General features: G+C 41.8%; 1 protein-coding gene across 6 annotated transcripts in view; it reads right to left on the bottom strand.

Annotated features, from left to right (window-relative positions):
• LOC143806825 (synaptotagmin-2-like) overlaps positions 1-25005 on the bottom strand; it is a 103185-nt gene that overhangs the window by 17299 nt on the left and 60881 nt on the right. For 3 of the 6 annotated variants that reach the window (XM_077287764.1, XM_077287765.1, XM_077287766.1), the window contains exons 2-7: positions 19653-19738; positions 13001-13053; positions 11948-12025; positions 9069-9236; positions 5097-5212; positions 3072-3461 (exon numbers count right to left, since the gene is read on the bottom strand). In XM_077287764.1, the coding sequence (XP_077143879.1) occupies positions 3072-3461; positions 5097-5212; positions 9069-9236; positions 11948-11963 (690 nt within the window). In that variant the 5' untranslated portion in view covers positions 11964-12025; positions 13001-13053; positions 19653-19738. The remainder of the gene's footprint in view (positions 1-3071; positions 3462-5096; positions 5213-9068; positions 9237-11947; positions 12026-13000; positions 13054-19652; positions 19739-25005) is intronic. The other 3 variants (XM_077287768.1, XM_077287767.1, XM_077287769.1) reach the window with 1 other exon arrangement.

The raw sequence follows: 25005 nt of genomic DNA, 5'->3' as shown, positions 1-25005 counted from the left end.
AAACCTATGATTTTTTGGTGGCATAAACGATCCAGAGGATGCGCTGCTGATATTACGATCATACTGGTCCATGCAGGATAATGTTGACGATTGTTCTACTCCCACCTTTATTGGTCAACGTCTGTAAGCAGACCAGTAAGACCGGTTTTACATGTCCACCACGTTTCATGGTCTGATTATGGTCAGCAATAATTTATAGACTGGCCACAAGTCTCCCGGCCATAGTGACAGCTTTCTAGGCAATATATGTTAAGGATATTAAGTTTCGGTCAGAAGACCCACAGCCAGTCCGTAACCCGGCCATGAAGCGCAGATGTGTGAAATCAGCCTAAAAAGGACCAATCACCTTGTATATAGTGATCAATGCTCATTAATGGTCCTAGGCCGTCCAATCTAACTGCAACTCAAACAAACTAAATGCTTCATAAGCATTCCTTTATGTCTGTATTCACACACATGGGCTTTGCTGTGAGCGAAAATCACAATAAGCCTGTGTCACTGTGATCTTTTCTCTACTCCCGAGTTATCACTTTATTGTACTGGGAAACAGACTGCACAGCCTATATTAATGATCTGTGGTTTTGCGGGTAAACCATCCTTTTTGCTGAAAAATTAAGAAAATATAAAGGGAAGCAGTGAAAAGTGGCACAAGGCTGCTGCAGTATAAAGCCGTAGCACTGCTGTGTGGCCTTGTTACCTAAATTATGATGATATAGGGAGTTATAGGAGTTGTTCCACAAACAATGTACATTGTAATCATTAGATCTTGGAATAATAAGTTGTTAAAATAAATAATGTTCCTGTGATGAGATAATCCTATAAATGTGCTCCAGCTGTGTACTGTGTAATGGCTGTGTCTGACCGTGCAGGAACATGGTCTGATCATACAAAAGCACAGAAACATTTTTTTTAACATTATTTTTATTCTAAGATCAATTTAAAATAATCTTCGGAGGCAGAGTTATCTTCTAGGCACCATCCTCCTGAGAGCCTGGAAGAGGTCAGTTATATAAAGTGATAAAAGATTAATTCTCAACAAGGCATCTGATATGAGGCATACTGGTATCACTCTTTTCAGCAATCTATAACCTGCATTACCAAACTAATATTATGGTAGAGTAGCAAATCACTTGGGAAAATAGGTAACAAACTAAAAACTGCAAATGACCCTGCCGGTTCCTGTACAGACTAGAGATCCTGACCAGCAGTCCTTTATGGTTACTATGTGAGCCCTAACCACAGACTAGAAGATGGCGGCTCAGACCTATGCTACCTAAAAGGCTGTCGAGCGCTTCACGTTCTTCCTAATGAACCAGAAGGTAGAGCATAGTGTAAATTACCTCCAAAAGGGAAAGTGTGCTAAAAAAAGGAAAGATGCCAGAGTGAGTAAAGTAAACCATGAAATACAAAATAAAGTATAACATATTTGCAGTTAGATTATATGCTGCCTACTTTTTAAAAATAAACAGAAAATAGGTGCAGAGTAATGAACAGAAACAGCAAGGAAACAAAACCTAGTTGGAATTTCACTGAATGGCTTTAAGCTATAGCAGAATGGCTGAACAGTGACAAGAAGCTATCACCAGCAGAGGGAGAGAATATAAAGTGGCACCCGAAAGGTGATAGGGCAGACAAATGAAAACACCTGTGTTATGCTGAACAGACAGCAACCAGAATAACAGAACCTAAATACCCAGCAAAAAGGTGTGTCTGCTGTGGCTCGGCGGATAGAGAAGCCAACTACAAAATACAGGCTCAAAGGTTAGTATCCTGGAGCAGGACAATTAATAGTTTAGTCAGGTCAAATGTGATGACAGATTCCCTTTAAAGTGTATTTTATTAGTGGGACAAACCCTTTAATTACCACTTTAACTTTCATTTCAATGTCACATTAATCAGGGGAGAAATATACCAGCAACCATTTGCAAGGTCATTCGCCCTCACTCATATTCGCTGTTTTCTGCAGCAGGAGATATTTTGCCTCTCACCAACTATTTTTCTGCCCGCATGAAAAATCTGATCAACAAGAGTTTTCTCATTTTCTCGTTGGGCAGGTTTACACTGGAAATGATTTGTACGAACATTTAATTATTTCCCCATCTAAAAGGTGATTTATTTTCTGCTGTAAATTACATTTATCATTTGTATTTCACATCGGAAAGAAGAAACAAACAAGGAATTCAAATGATTCTAACTCATTAAAAATCCTATCCTGGCATTAGCTCATATTTTTCTTCTTTCTGGTGGATGCTACCAATTCATGATTAATCATTGAAAAAATCTGACCGTTCACTTAGTTAAAGGGAGGCTACCTTAAGCTGATAGCAGCATAATGTAGAGGCAGAGACCTTGATTCCAGTTATGTATCACTTACTGGGCTGCTTGCCGTAGTTTTGATCAAATAATTTTTAATCAGCAGATAATTATCACTACCGGACTACTTAACCTTCTTCCAGGCAGTCTAACCACACCTCAACCACTTATTGGCAACTTTCTGCCTATGCACAGTGTGCACAGAAAGCTGTCAATCAGTGGTGTGGGCGGGGTTATACAGAGCTCAGCATTCTGAGAACTGGTAGATCTTCACCAGAAAAAAGTTTTCAATCAAAACTGCAGCACCCTGTAAGTGGTATATTGCTGGAATCAGGGTCTCTGCCCCTACATTATGCTTCTCTCAGATCAAGTAACAAAAACCTGGTGACAGGTTCCTCTTAAATAAAAATGAATTAAATCCAATTAATATCCAAGTACAAGAACTTCAAGAGTTGGTTTATTATGACAACCTCATCTCTAGTGGATCATTTATGGTCCAGCTCCAGGAACTTCTAGCTGCAACCAATGAAGGAGAAATGCTGTGTTACATGTAGGCCAGGCAAGTCTATGGCACACCATGTAAAATAGAGGGATCAGATATGCCAAAAACGTGAGAGCCACTCTACTTTGACTATTGGAAGGGGCCTCAAACATGAGACTTCAATCTGTGACAATCCTACGCCCTTGTGAGACATACCCTTTAATTCTGACAATCAATAAAACAAACAGATCAAGAAGCAACATTTTAGATTCTCTACCTCAAGCTTTAGACTTAGGTTTGATAATGGGTAATCCTTTAGCAAAAATGAAAAATCTTCATCAAACACTGGATTTCTGTTGTTTTTCACTACTTTGGTTTCACATTCATGGATGACAGATTGGACTTCAGATTGTGGTTCTTCAGATTTGGAGAAGACTCGAATCCTTACGAATGGGTCTCTGCTGTATTCTGGAAGATCCGTGGCTTCAATCACAGTGAGTGCTAAGGTTGTCATCTTTTTGTTATACTGAAGGTTAAACTTAAGCTTTCCTCTGGGCCCCTGAGGACGGTCAGAGTCACTGCCCACATCATCTAGGCTTTCTGTGCTAGGAGGTGAAGGGGTTAAGTGTACTTCCAGTTTCTCCATTTCCTTCTGCATGAGCTGAATCTAGAAAATTAACAGAGAACAGCAATTTCATGATTTAATCAGACTTAATTATAAAATAGAAGCATTTTTATTTTTTAATAATAGAAGCATCTGTCACTACGTATATCACTATCAATACTAATTTTTGAGATATGGTTCTGACAAACTAAAATATTTTTCAGTCTTTTTTAAATGTTACATTTCCTAAAAAAAATAGCAGAGAGGGCTAAATTAATTCATAGGACCTTGCTTCAGTGGTCTAGGCAGGCTTCCAAACAGGAGCATTGAAAACTGCCTCTTACCTGTTGACATTATTAGCTACTGTTGTGATTTGTAGTCCTGGCAATTGCCAAAACAATAATGTCCCACCAGGACTATAAATCAGAAAAGGAGTTGGGGAGAATGGTACTGTAACTAGGAGGCTCCAATCCAGGAGCCATGGACTACTGACGTGTCCACTGGACCCGAGTCCTGCAAATCAGTTGTCTTATCCCTAAAGGGTTTGGCTACTCCATGAAGAGATCCATAGGAGAACGTTCTGAACTAGTGATGATAGGTGTCAATGTGTTTGGGGCTTATTGTGTATATTGTTAGATAGCTAGAGGTTGATTTTAGCTATGAAAAGTATAGAAAGAGGACTTTGAAACAGTTATTGCATGGTTTAATATGTCTGGTTAAAGCAATGGCATTTCGAAGTAGGTGAAGAACTGTCAAGAGTTGAGCTACAATTATCCATCCTTATTTCCCTGGAAGTTATGTTTTAAAAGGTCAGATGGATAAATACACTTAATCCATGTTTGGACCAAAGCCTGAAGCACTTGAGCTAAGTTAACTTGATTCACAGATCCACCACAGGTCTCCAGACTCCAACTCAACAGGTTCGTAGACATATGGTTAGAAGATCCTCAGCCAGGCCGTAAATCACAGTTTGTGCTTGGATCATGACACAGATGAGTGCGTGATGCAAAACTCCGCAATTAGGCTTTTGTTATAGTGGAAATCCTGATGGACTGGCAAAATTGTGAGTAGATCCTCAGCTTGAAAAGCTTTTGCCAACTTTACCAAAGCAATAACCAGCCAGAATGTAAAGAGGTGTTTCACCATGAAAACACCATCTGAAAATTAAGCCAGCAGGCTTGACTTCTCAAAGCCCTGGAACTCAGATGAACAGTAATCCATATAAAACAGGTATGGACTGATTCTCCTAGAGAGAGTAAGTTACACATTGCCTTCATACATCCATGCGTTGGTGTCCGAGAACTTGACTGCCTCATATATGCCAATGAGGCTGTTGCGTTCAGGTTGACAGACTCCAATGCTGATTCGTGAATCATGGACCGAGACACATGGATGTATGAAAACAGCCTTTATCAGTGGCTGTCCACTCTGGCTCAGAGAGGTGTTCCAACTTGGGAATCCCGCTCTGTGAAAATCATTTGCCCCAAAATGGCAAAGGTTGTTGTGCCATCCAACATAACAGGAATTGCTCAGAAGGGTTAGTTAGCCTTTTAAATTTTCATGCTAGTAAAATTTCTCCATATTGTAGAAGACCAGAGAAAAGCAGGAGGCCAGAAGTTGCACCTCATTTTGGTAATTGAGGCCCTTTAAATCATTGTTCTGTGGTCTGTATTCAACTAAAGTTATAGATAAACTTACCTTTGAGTCTTGTTCCTTTCTTGCAACCTTTAAAAAGCTTGGAGATAAACTTTTTACAAGAATGTTTCCTTCAGTTTTCTTTTCAACATTAGAAGCAGTGATGAACTTCTTGTCGCCTGCAAGAGAAAACAGCTATTGAATTAATAAGCAGCAATGCAATGGCTTGGGCTTACTGATGGATATTATTAGGAACATTTTACCCTTTCTTTTACATTTTAATAGACAAATGCCTTAAGGTCCCAACATGACACTAGTTTTCTGGAGTAAATCGTGACTATGGCTTTTAACTCAAATGCTGTAATGCTGCTGCAGTGCAGTATAGCGCAACCTCCACCAGGGGATGCTGGTGAAGGAAGAGAGGTTGAACACACAGCGTAGCACCACTGAGCAGTAGCACAGGTGCCACCAAGTGGCGTGAAAGTGGTCACATGAGCCAAGTCAGAAACAGTCAGGACAAGAAATACCAGAGGTCACAGCAATATACGTGGTCAAATACAAGCCAGAAGTCAGAGTCAGACAGGAGCAGAGATAACAAAGACATGAGACAGTCAAACAGGTCAGAAGACAAGCCGGGTCACGTACCAAGAGGTCCAAGCACAGGGAGTGAACACTAAGACAAGCGGAGTGGCAGGAAAGGGACGTCACGGGAGCAGAGTAAACGGGCAGAGGACAAAACACGGTATCAATGGGTCAGCTGCTCTAGCCTGGGAGCATGAACTATCACTGACATTGGTCTGTAGGCCACAGCAGACTGAAATAGCCCCACAGAACCCAAAATGAGGCAGAGAAGGTTAACCCCTGAACGACCAGACCAGGGAGAGAAAAACACAAACCTAGGCCTGAATCATGACAAATGCTGTATTTTTCAAAGCCCATGAACTTCTTTTTCAGACACGTGCAAACATAGAAGATAAGATTGGTGGCTTTGGTAGATGCACATGGGCTATTATTTTAATACAAAGGAACTACTATCAAGATATTAAAATTTGATTTGCAGCAAATAAATTTGCTTGACTTTCAATACTGGAAAGCTTTCAATTGCTCTGAAAATACATGTGGGTGAGATAAACAAAAAGAGAGGACCCCGTTGACCAGAGGAGCTTACACTCTACAGAAGAGAAAGAACCTCACTGACCATAAGAGCTCACACACTACAGAAGAGAGAGAGGACTTTGCTAATCATAAGAGCTTACACTCTACCGGAGAGAGAAAGGACCCCACTGACATAAGAGCTTACACTCTACAGAAGAGAGAGGACCCTGCTGACCATAACTGCTGATACTCTACAGGAGAGAGAGGACCCTGCTGATCATAAGTGCTGACACTCTACAGGAGAGAACCCTGCTGAACATAAGAGCTTACACTCTACATTAGAGAGAGATGACCCAGCTGCCCATGAGAGCTTACACTCTACAGAAGAGAGGACTTCGCTGACCATAAGAGCTTACACTCTACAGGAGAGAGAGAGAGAGAGAGAGAGAGAGGACTCCACTGATCATAAGAGCTTACACTCTACAGAAATGAGAGGACCCCACTGACCATAAGATCTTATGCTCTTCAGTGGAGAGAGAGAACCTCACTGACCATAAGAGCTTACACTCTACAGAAGAGAGAGAGGGCCGTGCTGACCATAAGAGCTTACACTCTACAGGAGAGAGAAGACCCCGCTGACCATAAGAGCTTACAGCCTACCAAAGATAAAAAGGAAACTGCTGACCATAAGAGCTTACACTCTACATTAGAGAGAGATGACCCAGCTGCCCATGAGAGCTTACACTCTACAGAAGAGAGGACTTCGCTGACCATAAGAGCTTACACTCTACAGGAGAGAGAGAGAGAGAGAGAGAGAGGACTCCACTGATCATAAGAGCTTACACTCTACAGAAATGAGAGGACCCCACTGACCATAAGATCTTATGCTCTTCAGTGGAGAGAGAGAACCTCACTGACCATAAGAGCTTACACTCTACAGAAGAGAGAGAGGGCCGTGCTGACCATAAGAGCTTACACTCTACAGGAGAGAGAAGACCCCGCTGACCATAAGAGCTTACAGCCTACCAAAGATAAAAAGGAAACTGCTGACCATAAGAGCTTACACTCTACAGAAGAGAGAGAGGACCTTGCTGATCATAAGAGCTTTCTATTTACATGAGAGAGGACCCTTACACTCTACAGAAGAGATACTTACCCAGTGACTCCAGAGATGTAAAACTACTCTAGCATACAAACTGTTCTCCATTGGGAACCGCTGATCTGTGATATTCCACTAGAGGTTATAGCTGTAGGGCATTATGGAGAGGCCACACAAAAAAAACATTAGCTAGCTCTCTGATGCTTCAGCAGTCTGTAGAAAATGTGCAGTTTTTGGTGGGTTTTTTGTGAACCATGAATCAAAACTCAAAATGAAACTACGAATTTCAGAAAATTTGATTCAAACTCGACTCGGTCCTCCATGTATCAATCCACTCATCTGTTACGCCCCAGGATCCTGGTCCTCACAGTGGCATTGATTTCCCCTTGGGGAGAGTGATGTCACGTTTGGAAGCGATGAAGGATATCTTTCACCAGGTAATCACATACACACAACACGTTCATACTCCAGGCCAGAAGGGGGAGCTCTAAACCTGGTTTAGGGTGAACTCCCCTATAAATACATTCAGGTCTGGAGGGAAAGAGAGATTTCAGTCAGACTGTCAGAGGACAGGGAAGAGAGCAGACAGACATAGCGTGTCAGAAGGTCTGAAGGGGCCATGTAGTCTGAGGTACTACAGCTCCTGGAGAAAAGAGAACTTAGAAAGAACGAACAACTTGTGGAAAGTGTGCATGAGAGAAAAGGCACAGGAGAGTGATACCAGTGGTGCAGAGCAGTGAATTAGCTTCCTCCCCGGCTGGCGCAGATTCCAGTAACCGGAAGACTGTGGCCGTGCTGAACTCTAAGTGGCATAGCTGAAACCGGCAGGACAGCTGAACTTCAAGTTACCTGTCCGTCTTTACACCCAGGAGACACAGTGATACTTATAGGGCCTGGGTCGTTATAGAGACCCTATAAAAAGGTCTGCTTCACCTGTCATACGGGTTGCGTCCTAACCTTTATGGGAGACAGAGAAGAACTATAAGGACCTTATCAGAAGCCATTGGCAGTAAGGGACTACAACACCACAGCGCTTTGAGGAAGGCTTTTATCTCCACCTGGTGAAGGGGACTCTGGATTCGCTTCCAAGCCGGCCGGACCCTAGCTGTCCTGTAATCTGGTGCCCTGGACCGCGGTTGCCTGAAGCTACAGTAAACCAGGTAAAGAGACTGCAAACCTGTGTCCTCGTTCTTCACTGCATTTCTCACCATCTTCACCTATACACCAGGAGCCATGGGGACATACTTCACCTGTGGGAAATTATACCATCTAGCTGCCATACCATCACCCCAGAGGACCCCTTTAAGCAGCGTCAGTCCCTACTGACTGAATACCACAGGTGGCTTCACGAACATAAACTTTAATCAATATTCCTTTTATATGGGCACCCAGGGCCACGGACCGGGTCGCCGCAGTGACACGTCCCCTTAAGTACTGGACCCGGTACCGAGTGCCCCACGGCCCTGGCGGGCGTTCCACATCTCTAGTATAAATTTATTAAAGCATACCCTCCAGAAATAAAAATCTCAGTGTATTATAATTTTATTCCATCCAAGCATTATGGAAAAAAAAATATAAAGATATTTTCAAGCTGAATACAAGTGTCAGTGAAGCTAGATACACTAACATATTACTATATGATTGTCCTGAGCACTGTCCTCATGCTATTTTGCTACAGTTTTTGTGACTATCAGAAACCAGCTTTGACAATGTCCTCAAGCACTTATTCTGTAAGAGCTACCCACAATTTTGCTATATGTATAAATTCATTACTCAGTTCTTTTTTTCTTGTGATTTTATCAGCGTTTGCAGCTTTTTTCTGATATGAATATCCCACTTACCTTTTCCAATTGATCCCGCTTTATATGAGTAATACTGGCGCATTTTGCATGCTAAAATTATGAGAGCAGCCAGAAACAAAGCAATAGCAAGTGCCAGAAGGCAGTATTTCAAAGTATCCGAAATTGGCAGTTGAATCTGGAGGGACATATATCGGAAGGTCATATTCTCTACAAAACAAAACAAAAAGTAATGTATTAAATAAAGCATATACAATACAGCAGAACCGCTTTGAGATGAGCACCTTTAAGAAATGGTCTTCTACAGTACTGGTCCTTTCACAGAGGAGGCCATTGTGCGCAGAAGATAGGTGGACTGAAAATCTGTCATTGAGTTGAGCTCTCTAAGGGCGTTTTCACACTCGTTCAGTGGTCCTGTTGGGGCTTACGTCCAATTTGAGATTCAGCACCATTATAGTCTATTTCAATCAGTTAACCCATTCTTAATTATGGCAAAACAGGTGAACATTGTATGCCATGATCAAGAGCAGGTTAACCACTCGAAAAGCATATGCTCCGTATCTCATTTATCCTACTCTGTTATAACATGTTTTTACTATATGTTCAATAACGAAAATGTTATGCTCTGTCCATGTGGCTGGACTAAAGATGCATTTTGGATTTTTATTGGAGCATGGCCCGTGTCTTGGATTAAGCCTATCCACACCCAGAGAGAGCTGGTTCACTCTTTGCTTTTTGTATTTTAATATTTTTTCATTTTCCATATTACTATCTATTTGGCTGAAATTTCCTATGTAGCGATCAATTTTCAGCATGTTTTGTGCACATTAGGGGCAAGGGTAGCAATCAACTCATTGGTTTTGCCCATTCCCAATTTTCACGGTATTTAAAGAGAGGTTTCTAAGAATGTTGGTGCCCATGGTGGAGATGGCAATACTCAATTTGCCAACTTCATTACAAGACGTTTAACATAAGTTGCTGAATTGCAGAACTTGGGAACAACCACTATACATTGTAAATAGCTATGCTGTTTTAGGTTCAGTCAATGTTGACATCCGGCTGCCGACAAAGTCAATAGCAGCTGATCAGTGGGGATGCTGAGTGTCTAAAATTTGATAGGTCATCAATATGTCTATTCTGGAGAAATCCTTGGGGAATCATATAAGTCATTGTGAAGGAACAATAACATAAATTCTCATTAAAGGGTTAGGGTACGTTCACACAGGACTTTTTTGCTGCTTTTTTTTGCTGCTTTTTTTTATGCTAATTTAGGTGCGTTATTTTGGTGCGTATTTGGTGCGTTTTTTGGGTACGTTCACACAGGACTTTTTTGCTGCAGATTTTTGCTGCAGTTTTTTGCTGCAGATTTTTGCTGCAGTTTTTTTTTATGCCAATTTTCAGCTGCTAGGACACCTCACAATGGCTCTTCACACCTCACAATGGCTCTTCACACCTTACTACCAGGAACTCCCTCACAATAGATCACAATCAGGACACCTCACAATGGCTCTTCACACCTTAGGGTATGTTTCCACGTTCAGGAAACGCTGCGTTTTTGACGCTGCGTTTTTCTGCTGCGTCAAAAACGCAGCGTCCAGATGTTACAGCATAGTGGATGGGATTTTATTAAATCCAGACTCCACTATGCGTTTAAAAACGCATGCGTTGTGCGTTTTTTCAAAACGCTGCATGTTGCTACTATGAGCAAAACACGGAGGTACACCGCAGGTGACCTGCCAGTGACCTCAGGTGCAGTTTTGGTCAGGATTTTACTTGCATAAAATCCTGACCAAAGACTGATGCAATCCTGAACGTGGAGACATACCCTTATTCTCAAGTTGCTTCTTTAGCAGCTAACCGCATTCCAGTCTTTTTCACTTTCTGGTTTCTGGCAGGGTGACTCTCCTCCTTCAGTGACAGTTCAGGTGAGTAGTAGACCTGTAGTATTAGAACTATAAAGCCCAGCACAAGTTCAGCTGTAACATATCCATCTATCAGTAGATTTAATATGGGGTGTACACTGCTAGCACCATGTTTACTTATATAGATAACAGGGCATTTGAACAAGCATACAGCTCTGGACAATGACAGCCATGATTAGGTGAACTGCTCTGAAAGCTCCCGATAAAGAGGTCAGGTGATTTTGCAAGAGTTAGGCTACGTTCACATTTGCGGTCGGCGCCGCAGCGTCGGGCGCCGCAGCGTCGCCGCATGCGTCATGCGCCCCTATATTTAACATGGGGGCGCATGGACATGCGTCGCACTTGCGTTTTGCGCCGCATGCGTCCCTGCGGCGCCCGCGTCCGGGCGCAGAGGACGCAGCAAGTTGCATTTTTGCTGCGTCCAAAATCAATGAAAAAAAGGACGCATGCGGCGCAAAACGCAGTGTTGTGCATGCGTTTTGCTGTGTTTTTGTTTGCGTTGTGCGTTGCGGCGCCGACGCTGCGGCGCACAATGCAAATGTGAATGTAGCCTTATAACAGCAGCTTGTCAGGAGCTGAGAGAGAAAAGGAGGGAGTTGAGCTGCTAACTGTATAGAAATCAATTGGTTGAAGAGAGGTGGCAGGGATATTAGGCGTTAACCCCTCTCTGGAATATACAGTAACTACTGAGCACACGCGGCAAGAATCCTTGCAGGCTCTGGTAGCCAAACTCCAGGTGAACCAACTGTGCACTTTGAAAGATAAAAGCTTTCATTGCAGGAGAATGGCAGTAGTTAGAAAATGCAAGTCACATGCAAACTTGCTTATTTTCAACCTGATTAACTAAAGCAATGTAATAACTTGAGAATACCACTTACTGCTCTAGTCATGCTATACAGATCATTATCTCTAGGAAAGTACTGTTGTTTTTTTAACTGAATACAGATTCTATATCAAAATGAAAAACTCATCAACTTTATAAAATTAATTGTAGGTTACCAAATGCACTGCACATTCTGGATTCAGGGTTAAAACTTTAGGTTCGAGTCAGTAATTTGTCACCATGCCAGTTTATGCCTGAAAATGAAAATAATATTTTTTAAAACATGTATGTGTCTACTGTCACTAAAAATTATCAAGAAATATCTCTATACCATGTTCAGTTTACATTTGCTTTATTTTGCAATCATCCACAACTATTATATACAGTAGAGGCCAGATAAGGTTGAATTCAGATGTCTAAGTATCATGGTCTGACTACGAACCATTATGTCTAGAACAGGTCAACGGATCTCCTATGCCAAACTCTACAGCCTCATTGACACATCCATACTCTGACCATAATACACAAATGTTAACCTAAGTTATCAGATAAGTAGTTGTTGACCGAGACATTCACAAGTAAAAGCAATATACAAAATCACAGTAGGTACATTTCAACATTGTTTCAGGTTACATTTAAAAGGAATCTGTCGGAAGGATGTATTTTTTCATGAAGGTTTTTCGAAGACCAGCAATACCTTTACATGACCAATCCATTACTCAGTTACTGAGAAATGAGAATTTGAACTGATATGCAAATCAGTCTGAAGCACTATGGTAGATCTGAAGCCTTGTCATTCCAGCTCTATTCCCGGCCCAGCACTGACTCCTCCTGCTTGACTGATGAACTCCTTTGCTTGAAGACACACAGCATAGAGGCTACAAGTCAAGCAGGAGGAGGTGGCGGCGCTGGGCAGAGAATAGAGCTGGATTCACACAGATTTCAAATCTACAAACAGTTCTTCAATGTGATTTGTATATCAGTTCAAACACTGATTTCTCAATAATAGAGGAACGGACTGACCAGGCAAAGGTATTTCTGGACTTGTCTTGGAAAAAGCTACAAGAGCATATAAAATAGTTTGGGGGGTAAAATCTGCAGACAAATTCCCTTTAATGATAACCTCTTTGAAAAACATATTTTGTATAACTAAAGAAACTGCATTCTTGGACATAAAGGCATTTCCTATTTGTCAATTAATATAAGTATCTAATAAATTGAATTCATACCTTTTTTTGAGTAGTGAGAAGATCCAAGCAAATATCCCTTAACATCCCTACAGCTGTGAATAAAATAAAACAGAATATAAAACACACATGCTAAAAATTGCATTGTTTGGGGCTAAGTGGCGACTTTTGCTGTGACATAGGAAGCATGGCCAAAGAGTGGTGTATGCCCTGCTACATCACAGCATAATGCAAGTGAAAGGGATCACATTTGACAGGTGGAGTGCCCATACCAGAGCAGCAGGGTACTCTGTATCGGGTCCGGTCAACTTAAAGGGGATGTCACGGTGGCTGCGACCCGGTCCGTGGCCCTGGGCGCCCAATTAAAAAGGGGGAAAGGTCTTTAAAGGGGAATTGTAGATAAAGTTTGTCGTGACGCCACCTGTGGTGCTCAGTCAATAGTGGGACCAACGCTGCTTTAAAGGGGTCCTCTGGGGGATGTTGTTGCAGGAATGATGGTAATGCTTCCCACAGGTGAAGCGGGTCTCCAGGGTCCTTGGGTGTATGGCGATGATGGTGTACTCCGGGTAACGAACAAAGGACACAAGTTGTAAAGTCTTTACCTGGTTTACTTGCAGTAGCAGTCCACAGTTCAGGGTACCAGATACAGGTGTCCTGTGGTCCGGCCGGCCTGGAGGCAATATCAGAATCCCTTTTCCAGTTGAGGTCCGTGAGCCTTTTCAACTAGCGCTTGCTGTAAATGAGGTCCTTGCTGCCACTAACTGGAGTGAAGTTTACTGGCATAGTCCTCTTTCCTCCTGAGAAAGGTACCTGCATGACGGGCAGCTTGAGCCTTTTTATAGGGACTCTATCATGCCCTGGGCTCCTCTAGTGCTGCTGCGTCTCAGGTGTGGTGTGGGCCAATCCCATAAAGTTCTCAGCCCTCCGATTCTACCAAGTGTCCTACAGTTCTACTAAGTCCTCGGGCTCCCGGTACCCGGTACTGTGCTTCGGCTCTGAGGGTGCCTTGACACAGTTCCCCTCTGAACCCTGTTCCTGTCCTCTGCTCCTTTCCTCAAAAGCTCCACCATATACAACCCTTCGGGTCTTTCTCCTTCCAGTGGCTGCAGCTCCCACGTGGCTGCCAGGTCTCTCTGTCTGCTCTCTCAGACTTCCTTCTCCTTCTGTGTCTCTCCCAGACTGTCCTGCTTGGTCTCCCTGGACCAACTAACTAACTCCTCCACCAGGTCAGGATACATATAACTTAGGGAAGCTCCCCTGAATCCGGGTACCGAGCTCCCCCTCCTGCCCTGGATTTGGAATGTGTTGTGTGTGAGTTCCTTACCTGGTGAAAAGAACTCCATTGCCTCCAATCATGATATTACCCTCCCCGAAGGGAAGGCAACATCACTGCAGCAGCCGGTTACCTGGGTGCTGCACATGCAAGTCACAAATAGTGGGACCAGTTGTATTTTTTCTTTTCCAATATTTTTATTTTGGTTTCATTTTAGTAACATAACATGACTCATGTTTATAGGCATTGTTTGCAATTAAGTAACATATAATATATAATACAATATTTGATATTTGACTTATAATCATTGTCTATAATGCTTTGTTTTGTTTTGTTATCAATATTCAATTGTAAGCGTTTCAAACGCTTTATAACTCTTTAAAGTTATAACCAGTTGTATTTTTTGTGACTTGCACCCTGTGGGTCGTCATGTGACTCCATTGACTTACAAGATGCTAAGATGTAGCAGCAACATACAGCAATCTTTGGCCACATGACGTGTTTTGTGACCAAAGTTCCAGTCTCAATCCATCAATGGAAACACTATCTTTTTTATGGGTCATTTAAAAAAATAACATACATATACTGATCTGTAAGCGCATAAATCCTTTAAAAAGATGTTATAAAAAAGCCAACCCAACAGTTACGAAAAAGCCAACACGACCGAACTAAGAGGACCAAATTCTCTCCATTAACAAGTCAGTCTCCTGGTCTTGTACTAATGTATTTTATATCAAAGTTTTGCAGAGAAGAAAAAGGTCTTGTTGTTAGACTTTGTTATGGATCCGTTAAATATAATGAAAAAATAAAAGTGTATTATTTGTAATTTACAGTTAGGCTCCTCCAGGTTCTGTCCATATGGAGCAGTTGCAGGATACAGAGGCCATGTTATTCAATATGGGTATTGGTTACTTCCCTCACTGTGATAATGAGTCCCCTAAGGTTGATGGTGGCTCCAGTTGCCAACCAACCAAACACCATGGATCCCTCATATGAAGATGAAGGAACATCCTTGTGTGCTATTTTTCCTGTTACGTGGTTGATTGTGTTCCTAAACTGAGCAAGACCTTGTTCAGGGATTACTCTCATATCTCATCTTTTGGACTTGCCCGTTCCTGTGGTTCTACTCGAGAACCGTCTTAAGGTATGTTCGGACAAACTGATATTAAGTCGGTGTTGCAGACAGACAGCACACATAACCTATGCTAGCCTCCTAGACCACATTGGTGATTTCCTACACAGACCTCAGGGGCAGGGAAATAGAAAAAAGACACAATTTACAGATCAGGCCATTACATGTAAGTACAGGCAGCTTCTGCACCCATCCACAATGCGGATGAACACACAGAACCTGTCCGGTCCGCAATTTTCAGATGTGACTTGTCTTATAAATTCAAACAGCACATGTAAATGAACCCTTATAGTTATAAAAAAGCCGTCTCCTCCTCCGGCTTTTCTCATCCTGCTCACTACTGTACCATTAGCTACATCCCTGACTTTGCTAAATGTTTTTCACTACAATGCATTTGTTGCCAATTGTGAATCCGTGTGGGAAATTTCACAGGAATTCAAGTGGGAAAAATCCACGGGAATCTGTATATGAACATCCATGGGACTCCGTGTGGGAAATTCCACAGGAATCCATACGGTCAAGTCCACAGGAGTACATGTAGGAAAGTTCACTGGAGAAAATGTGGGAAAATCCACAAGAGTAAGTGTGGGAAAGTCTACTGGAATCAGTATGGGAAAGTCCATGGGAATCCATGTAGGAACGTCTACATCTATTTGAAGGAGTTAAGAGTGATGAACAGTGATATACACTTGGAAAGTCCACAGGAAACTGTGTGGGGAAGTCTATGGGAGTACGTATGGGAAAGTCCATGGGAAACCACATGGTAAAGTTTCTGGAATCTGTGTAGGAAAGTCTACACCTCCTTGATGGAGTTAAGGGTGATGAACAGTGAAACACACTTGGAACGTCCACAGGAAACTGTGTGGGAAAGTTTACAGGACTAGGTATGGGAAAGTCCACGGGAAGCCTTGTGGGAAAATCTACTGGTATCTGTGTAGGAAAGTCTACACCTCCTTGATGGAGTTAAGGTTGATGAACAGGGAGACATACTGCAGCCCACCCAACATCAAATTTATTGTAGCTTAGAAGAATACACTTCCCCAGCGAGAAACATAACCAACATTTTCCTGTCTATCTAATGCTGTGTATTGGACCATTGTCCCTCTTTGAAGAACTGTTTTCAGTGCTTTTAGAAAGAGTATTGTTGTATGGGATAGCGCCTATATGGAACAGAACTGATTACATTGAAGTGCGTAAAACTGTTTTGTATAAAATTTGGGTGGATTTACAAATTAACCAATGATTCAACAAGGACAATGTGATCTTGATTTATAGGTTTTTCTGACTTGCCATGCAGATCAAAGATATAGTCACCCTGGGAACAAGCTTCTCACCACCATAAGCAATGATGCCATGATCACCCGACACCTGAGCAGCCACCGATTAACTGCAAGATCAGGGGATTGGTGATCGGATTTCATCATTTCTGCTCTGCCATAGGACTAGAGTGGACAGATTTACCGGGTGACTATATCTTCTTTTATTCTCATGGCTTGCGTTGTCAGTTTTTTAACAAGACAGATTATTTAACTGGATCATCAATCCAGTCTGAACAAGACAGATTAACTATTCCTTTAAAAGAACAGTCAATTATTTTGTAAACATCATGCGGTAAATCAAGAAGGGAAACCATACAGGCATAAGAGAGGTGGTCTTTCATTTCAGGAAAGACATGCTATTGGACAATGAAAGGAACACTCCAATATAGAAAGTTAAGTTAGGGGAAAGGAAGTTCCAGCTCTTATAGTGCTGGCAGAATGCTGTGGAAGAAAAACCAACCAATGAAATAGAGTGGTAGGCAAGTTACAGAGCACCAGAATCTAGGCTGTTTCTGAACAAATTAGATAGATATTTTCGCCAAAAGCACTTATGGTGAATAAGAGCAGCAAAATCATACTCTGGTTTGAGTCAAATGACAGCTATGCTTGATATTCCATTCTCTGATCAAAATACTTGTACTGCATAATATACTTGCTCACGACAAAGATTTAAAGATCAGTCATGAGACCAGAGCAAGTATGTTTGCTGTTAAACAGAGGAGTTAAACAAAGTGTTTGTTTTAAAGAGGTTGTACATACAGTCTAAGGGTACCGTCACACAGTGCCATTTTGATCGCTACGACGGCACGATCCGTGATGTCGCAGCGTCGTATGATTATCGCTCCAGCGTCGTAGACTGCGGTCACACGTTGCAATCACGGCGCTGGAGCGATGCCGAAGTCCCCGGGTAACCAGGGTAAACATCGGGTAACTAAGCGCAGGGCCGCGCTTAGTAACCCGATGTTTACCCTGGTTACCAGCGTAAACGTAAAAAAAACAAACAGTACATACTTACATTCCGGTGTCTGTCCTCCGGCGTCTCAGCTTCTCTGCACTGTGTAAGCGCCATAGCCGGAAAGCACAGCGGTGACGTCAGACGTCACCGCTGTGCTCGCTTTCCGGCCGGCGCTCACAGTGCAGAGAAGCTGAGACGCCGGAGGACAGACACCCTGGTTACAAGCGAACACATCGCTGGATCGCTGTCACACACAACGATCCAGCGATGTCAGCGGGTGATCAAGCGACGAAAGAAAGTTCCAAACGATCTGCTACGACGTACGATTCTCAGCAGGGTCCCTGATCGCTGCTGCGTGTCAGACACTGCGATATCGTATGGATATCGCTAGAACGTCACGAATCGTACCGTCGTAGCGATCAAAATGGTACTGTGTGACGGTACCCTTAGACTGTATGTACAACCTCTTTAAAACAAACACTTTGTCTTGTAAGGACAGCTTAGTGCGTGAAATATGAGAATCCAGTATTATGTCTTAGGCAAGTACAAGAAAACATCGACATATTAACAGGAAACCGATATTCCATGTCTGCTTTGTGAAAGACAATATGGAAGATCTGTTGCGTAAATAACAATTAATACTGAAAAGCTAATAAACCTTAAAGGATCGCTGAGATTCATGTAAAACCATCAGATCTTTACCCCTGAGAAAGGCCTCATTCAGAAGTCCGATTTTCTCAGGTATAAGAAAAACGGACCAATTATTTTGATCAGAATTTTTCTCATAAATGGAGAAAAAAAATTTTGGAAAAAAAATTCACCGTCAAAATTGACATGCCACATTTCAGCAAAAATACAGCAGGTCTCTATATCTGCGTGAAAAAAATAAAAGCACCCTGTGCATGAGATTTCAGAAATCTCATTAATTATTCCTGGGACACACCACATGTGCTGCATAAAATATGCAGCAAAAAAGCTGCAATTGTACCACGTGTGAACATTGCCTTACAGTCCTCAAGTATTCCAAGTTGCCCCGTCACAGACCTAAAACGCATTTTTCATGCACTCCTGTTGTTATTTTTACTGAATATCTACCTTTAGGATGTTGTCCTTGAGCATGACTTAAAGGGAACATGATGAATGATTCAATATGGCAGCAGGTTCTCTTTGAATTACATAAATAGTAAGCAGAGGGTTTTTTACATAAATCTTGAAGCAGATGCGGCTCCAAAAGCCACACGAAAAACTACTTCAATTACTCTTTGAAAGAGGTTCCTATTGATTTCAAGACTGCACATTTTTTTTCCACATTCTGTTTCTTTTTTTTAGGCTGTAAAACTAAGCAATTTGTCAATTATTGAGGCAAAACTGTGCCTGTAAAATGGCCACGAAATTGGCAACTGAATAAATATTCACACATAATTTTTGTATATGGAGTTTGTGGTGGATTCAGGTCAAATGCTCTTTGAATTGGTTTCTTATTGATTTGAGTGGGAGAATCATATTACCGATCATTGCACTTTTTTCAATTCAGTTTTCAAAATTCTGATGAAGAAAAATCCAAACCAAACTGAACAATAACAAGTTAAAAAAAAAAAAAAAAAAGCCATGTCAGAATTGAAAACACCAAGAGAAGAATATGCTTACAGAGGGTTTTTTTTATTTTAGAAAAATCAGATTTCTATTTTACAGAGAAATCCACATCAGAAATCCAAGTGTTTCTATGATGTGTTTTAATCAGTTCTGTTGCACTTTTTGTAGCTGAATTCTTTCTACAAGTTTTTTTTTGCAATTTTCTGACTATACTGTAAAGTTTGGTGCAAATTCAACATTAAGGAAATGACACTGTACTTTTTTCTATTATGTGTTTTTTTTTAAACTTTTTGATAAGGATTTTGGAGAAAAATCTGCTTCTAAACTACATAATAAAACCATATTCTTGGTTCCCAAAAACAGGTTACACTAGGACAGATGTACAACATAACTCACAACTAGTTGTAAAGAATAATACAGACCTAATTTTTGAAGGTGAAACATTTTGGTCTTTTTCCAATGTGAAGGTTAGCTTCTTTCTCTCTCATGCTGTTGTGATTTCTGATACCTGTAAATCAAATAAATATATTTTCATCAGTAACTCAGCAATAAAGAAGTAGACATTTGAGATTCAAAATTTCCTTTTTTTCCCAGCCAGGTCTCATTTATGTAGCAGACAAATATCCAAACTTAATTTCAAGAAGTATTGTAATGGTCAGAAATGATATACACATTTTCAATGCAGTAAGATGTCTTACTAATGTACAATCTGTAGCGGAGATGCCTCTGTAAGGGTATGTTTCCACTGTCAGGATGGCCGGCGGTATCGCCGCAGCGGCGAAGCCGCTCGGCGCTAAGCCCCGCCCCCTTTCTGGGACGCGATCATGCCGGATGTGTTAACTCTTCACATCCGGGATGATCGCTCTCTCCCATAGCGCCCTGTGATATGCCTTGCGGGGACGCTGCGTCCCCGCAAGGTGTACGGACATGCTGCGATCTGAAAAGACGCGCAGCATGTCCGGAGTCGCAGGGCCGCCGCGTGCGGGTTTCCACGCATAGTGGAGACGGGATTTCATAAAATCCCCTCCACTATGCTGGAACATCTGGACGCTGCTTGTTTGACGCTGCAGCTCTGCACAGCGTCAAACAAGCAGCGTTTCCTGACCGTGGAAACATACCCTAAGCCAGTCTGAGGCCACATTCACACGTTCAGTATTTGATCAGTATTTTACTTCAGTATTCGTAAGCCAAAATGAGGAGAGGTGTATGTGTTTCTATTATACTATTCCTCTGATTGTCCCACCCCTGGTTTTGGCTTGCAAATACTGATATAAAATACTTACCAAATACTTAACGTGGCCTTACATGCAGATATCTTTGTCATGCAATACAGGAGGTCACAAACTACATGCATAATACATCCATTATTCTATGTCTTTTCTCCCTCCCTCTCCCAAGATAGATTGTGTTTCCCATGCTGGTCAGCAGAAAGTTTAATTACATTACTTTCCTACACATTTTAAAAGAAAAGTCAGGAAGGCAGCTGTAAACAGAGTCACTGGAGCAGATTTACAGGATACTCCAGTATTTTTAATTAAATTGCACTATATTTATTATTTCAAACACTTTTTTCACCTCATCTGACAAGGGGCACGACTTAAGATGAGCCAAATTACATCAAAACTTTGGTGCAAAAAACTGCGCATGGTAAAGTTAGATAAAATGGATCTAAAGATGCACCATACTGATTCATTTTCCACATGTAGTCTGATTCTAACCCATCAACTTTTAATACCATATTAATAAATCCGCCCCAAAGCCTATGAGAGAGAAGAGAACTAATGGCAATGGTAACACCACCCATAGCAAGAAGCCCTGGAAGCAGATACTCAGCTCAGAATAACATTGCACATCCAATAAGTAATTAATTCTGAAAATCCCTTTAAAGTTTTAGCCACTTTACCCTTTCGTAAAGTTGCGTTCACATCGTAGTTTGAGGTTGCATTTGCAGACTCTAGCACACATTCCATCATACACTGCATTGAAAAAGAATTCATACCCTGTGAACTTTTTCACATTATTTCAATTTACTCCCACAAATGTAAATGTATTTTATTTTAATTTTATGTGATATACCAACGTTAAGTAGCTAGTATTTGTGAAGTGTATAGGAAATGATACATGGTTTTCTAAATATTTAAAAAATATAAATCTGAAAAATGTGATGTGCATTTGTATTCAGCATCCTGTAGCCTGATACCCCGAAATAAAATTCTGAGTGACCAATTGCCTTCAGAAGTCACATAATTAGTAAATTCAATCCATCTGAGTGTATTTTATTCTCAGAATAACTAAAGCTGTTCTGTGAAGGCCTCAGAGGTTTGTTTGAGATCATTAGGGATCAATCAGCATCATGAAAACCAAGGAACACACCAGACAAGTCAGAGATAAAGTTGTGAAGTAAAGTAAAGCAAGGTTAGATTATAAAAAATAGCCCAAGCTCTGAAGATCTCATGGAGCACTGTTCAAAGGCGTATGGCACAACTGCAAACCTACCAAGATATGGATGTCTACCTAAACTGACAAGCCAGGCAAGGATAACTCTAATAGAACAACAGCCAAGAGGCCCATGGTCACTCAGGATAAGCTGCAGAGATCCACAGCTCAGGTGGGAGAATCTGTCCACAGGACAACTATAAGGCACCATTCACATGTTCAGTAGGTGGTCAGTATTTTACATCAGTATTTGTAAGCCAAAACCAGGAGAGGAACAATCAAAGGAAAAGTATAATAGAAACATGTCACCACTTCTGTATTTTTCTCCCACTCGTGGTTTTGGCTTACAAATACTGATGTAAAATACTGACCAGATCCTGAATGTGTGAACGGGACCTTAGTCATGCACTCCACAAATCTGGACTTTTTGGAAGAGTGGCCATAAGAAGTACTGATTGCAGTCTGTTAAAAGCCATGTAGAGGACACAGCTCGCATGTGGAAGAAAATGCTCCGGTCAGGTGAGACCAAAGAAGAACTTTTTGGGCTAAATGCAAAATGCTATGTGTGGAGTAAAAACTTATGGTAAGGTACCCTGAAAACACTATTCGTACCATCAAACAGGGACAGGGAAACTGGTCAGAGTTGATATGAGCATGCATGGAGCTAAATACAGGGCAGTCCTGGAGGAAAACCTGTTAGAGGCTGCAAAAGACTTGAGACTAAGGGCTCATTTCCACTGGCGAGAGACAAATCGGTCCGTAATCTGGACCGAAAAAACGGATGTAACCTATGTGATTGTCATGCGAGTGTCATGCGAGTGCAATGCGAGTGCAATGCGATTTTTAATCGCATCATCTGTATGACATCAGTATGACATCCGTATTGCTGTCCGATTTTTACGCACCAGTGTCCTTTGAAAAGCCGGCAATTCAGCGCCGTGTACAGTAAAATCACACTGACAGGTTAGAATAGAGTAGATATATGCACATAGAATGTGTATATATACATATATACATGTCAGTGAGACACCTATATATGTATATTTATATTTAATGCAGCGCTAGATAGCTTAAAAGCCTCTAATTCAATTGCCGGCTTTTTCCTTCTCCTTCACAAACCCGACAGGATATGAGACATGGTTTACATACAGTAAACCATCTCATATCCCCATTTTTTTTGCATATTCCACACTACTAATGTTAATAGTGTGTATGTGCAAAATTTGGCCGCTGTAGCTGCTCAAATAAAGGGTTAAATGGCGGAAAAAATTGGCGTGGGCTCCCGCGCAATTTTCTCCGCCAGAGTGGTAAAGCCAGTGACTGACGGCAGATATTAATAGCTAGGAGAGGGTCCATGGTTATTGGCCCCCCCGTGGCTAAAAACATCTGCCCCCAGCCACCCCAGAAAAGGCACATCTGGAAGATGCGCCTATTCTGGCACTTGGCCACTCTCTTCTCACTCCCGTGTAGTGGTGGGATATGGGGTAATGAAGGGTTAATACCACCTTGCTATTGTAAGGTGACATTAAGCCAGATTAATAATGGGGAGGTGTCAATTATGACACCTATCCATTATTAATCCAATCGTATGAAAGGGTTAAAAAACACACACACACATGATTTAAAAGTATTTTAATAAAATAAACACAGCGGTTGTTTTAATATTTTATTGCTCTCTCAATCCATTTGCAGACCCTCGCTTGGCAAAACAATAAACACACAATATACATACCTTCTGCTGACCCGTCACGTCCCACGAGGTAATCCATCTGAAGGGATTAAAATAATTTACAAGCAGGAGCCCTGCAAATGCAGCTGTGCTCGTGCTTGTAATTCCCCGGTGAATGAAGGAAATGTAGGTCGTTGACCTACATTCCCTTCAGTCGCGGTGATGCGCCCCCTGGTGGATGTCCTCATATGACCTGGAGCGTGGGAAAAAGTTCCCAGGCTGCAGTTCATGAGAACATCCAGCAGGGGCGCATCACCGCGACTGAATGTAAGTATAGATCACTCTGCTTTCCTTTCAGCACCCGGGGATTACAGGCACGAGCGAGTGGTTTAGCGCAGCTCATGCCTGTAATATTAGTTAACCCCTTCAGATGGATTACCTCGTGGGACCTGACAGTTCATCAGAGAGGGTATGTATATTGTGTGTTTATTGTTTTGCCAAGCGAGGGTGTTCCTGATGGATTGAGAGAGCAATAAAATACTAAAACAACCTGTTTGTTTCTTTCATTAAAATACTTTTAAATCATGTGTGTGTGTGTTTTTTAACCCTTTCAGACAAATGGATTAATAATGGATAGGTGTCATAATTGACGCCTCTCCATTATTAATCTGGCTTAATGTCACCTTATAATAGCAAGGTGGCATTAACCCTTCATTACCCCATATCCCACCGCTACACGGGAGTGGGAAGAGAGTGGCCAAGTGCCAGAATAGGCGCATCTTCCAGATGTGCCTTTTCTGGGGTGGCTGGGGGCAGATTTTTGTAGCCAGGGGGGGTCCAATAACCATGGACCCTCTCCTGGCTATTAATATCTGCCCTCAGTCACTGGCTTTACCACTCTGGCGGAGAAAATTGTGCGGGAGCCCACGCCAATTTTTTCCGCCATTTAACCCTTTATTTGAGCAGCTACAGCGGCCAAATTTTGCACATACACACTACTAGCATTAGTAGTGTGGAATATGCAAAAAAAAAGGGGATATGAGATGGTTTACTGTATGTAAACCATGTCTCATATCATGTCGGGTTTGTGAAGGAGAGAGCAAAACCCGGCAATTGAATTAGCGGCTTTTATGCTATCTAGCGCTGCATTAAATATAAATATACATATATAGGTGTCTCACTGACATATATATATGTATATATACACATTCTATGTGTATATATCTAGTCTATTCTAACCTGTCAGTGTGATTTTACTGTACACCGCGCTGAATTGCCGGCTTTTCAAAGGACACCGGTGCGTAAAAATCGGACAGAACTCGCATGGTGCGAGTGCTGTGCGATTTTTTTCTCGCACCCATTGACTTGCATTGGCGAGTCTCGTCCGAGACTCGCAGCAAATCGCAGCATGCTGCGATTTTTTTCTCAGTCCGATTTCGGCCGAGAAAAAAATCGCAAATGAAAAGACACCTATTGAATAACATTGGTCCGAGTGCAATCCGATTTTTTATCGGATTGCACTCGTCCGTTTTCCTCGCCAGTGGAAATGAGCCCTAAGGCATAGGTTCAAATTCCAGCAGGACAAGACCCTAAATGTCCTGCCAGAGCTACAATGTAAGGCCGGCCTCACACTAGCGAGTTTTACGGACGTATGAGCGCATAAACTACGT

Source organism: Ranitomeya variabilis, chromosome 2, assembly GCF_051348905.1.
Source record: "Ranitomeya variabilis isolate aRanVar5 chromosome 2, aRanVar5.hap1, whole genome shotgun sequence".
Lineage (NCBI taxonomy): Eukaryota > Metazoa > Chordata > Amphibia > Anura > Dendrobatidae > Ranitomeya > Ranitomeya variabilis.
Note: the sequence above shows the minus strand (reverse complement) of the source record. Positions and strands in the feature narration are given on the sequence as shown.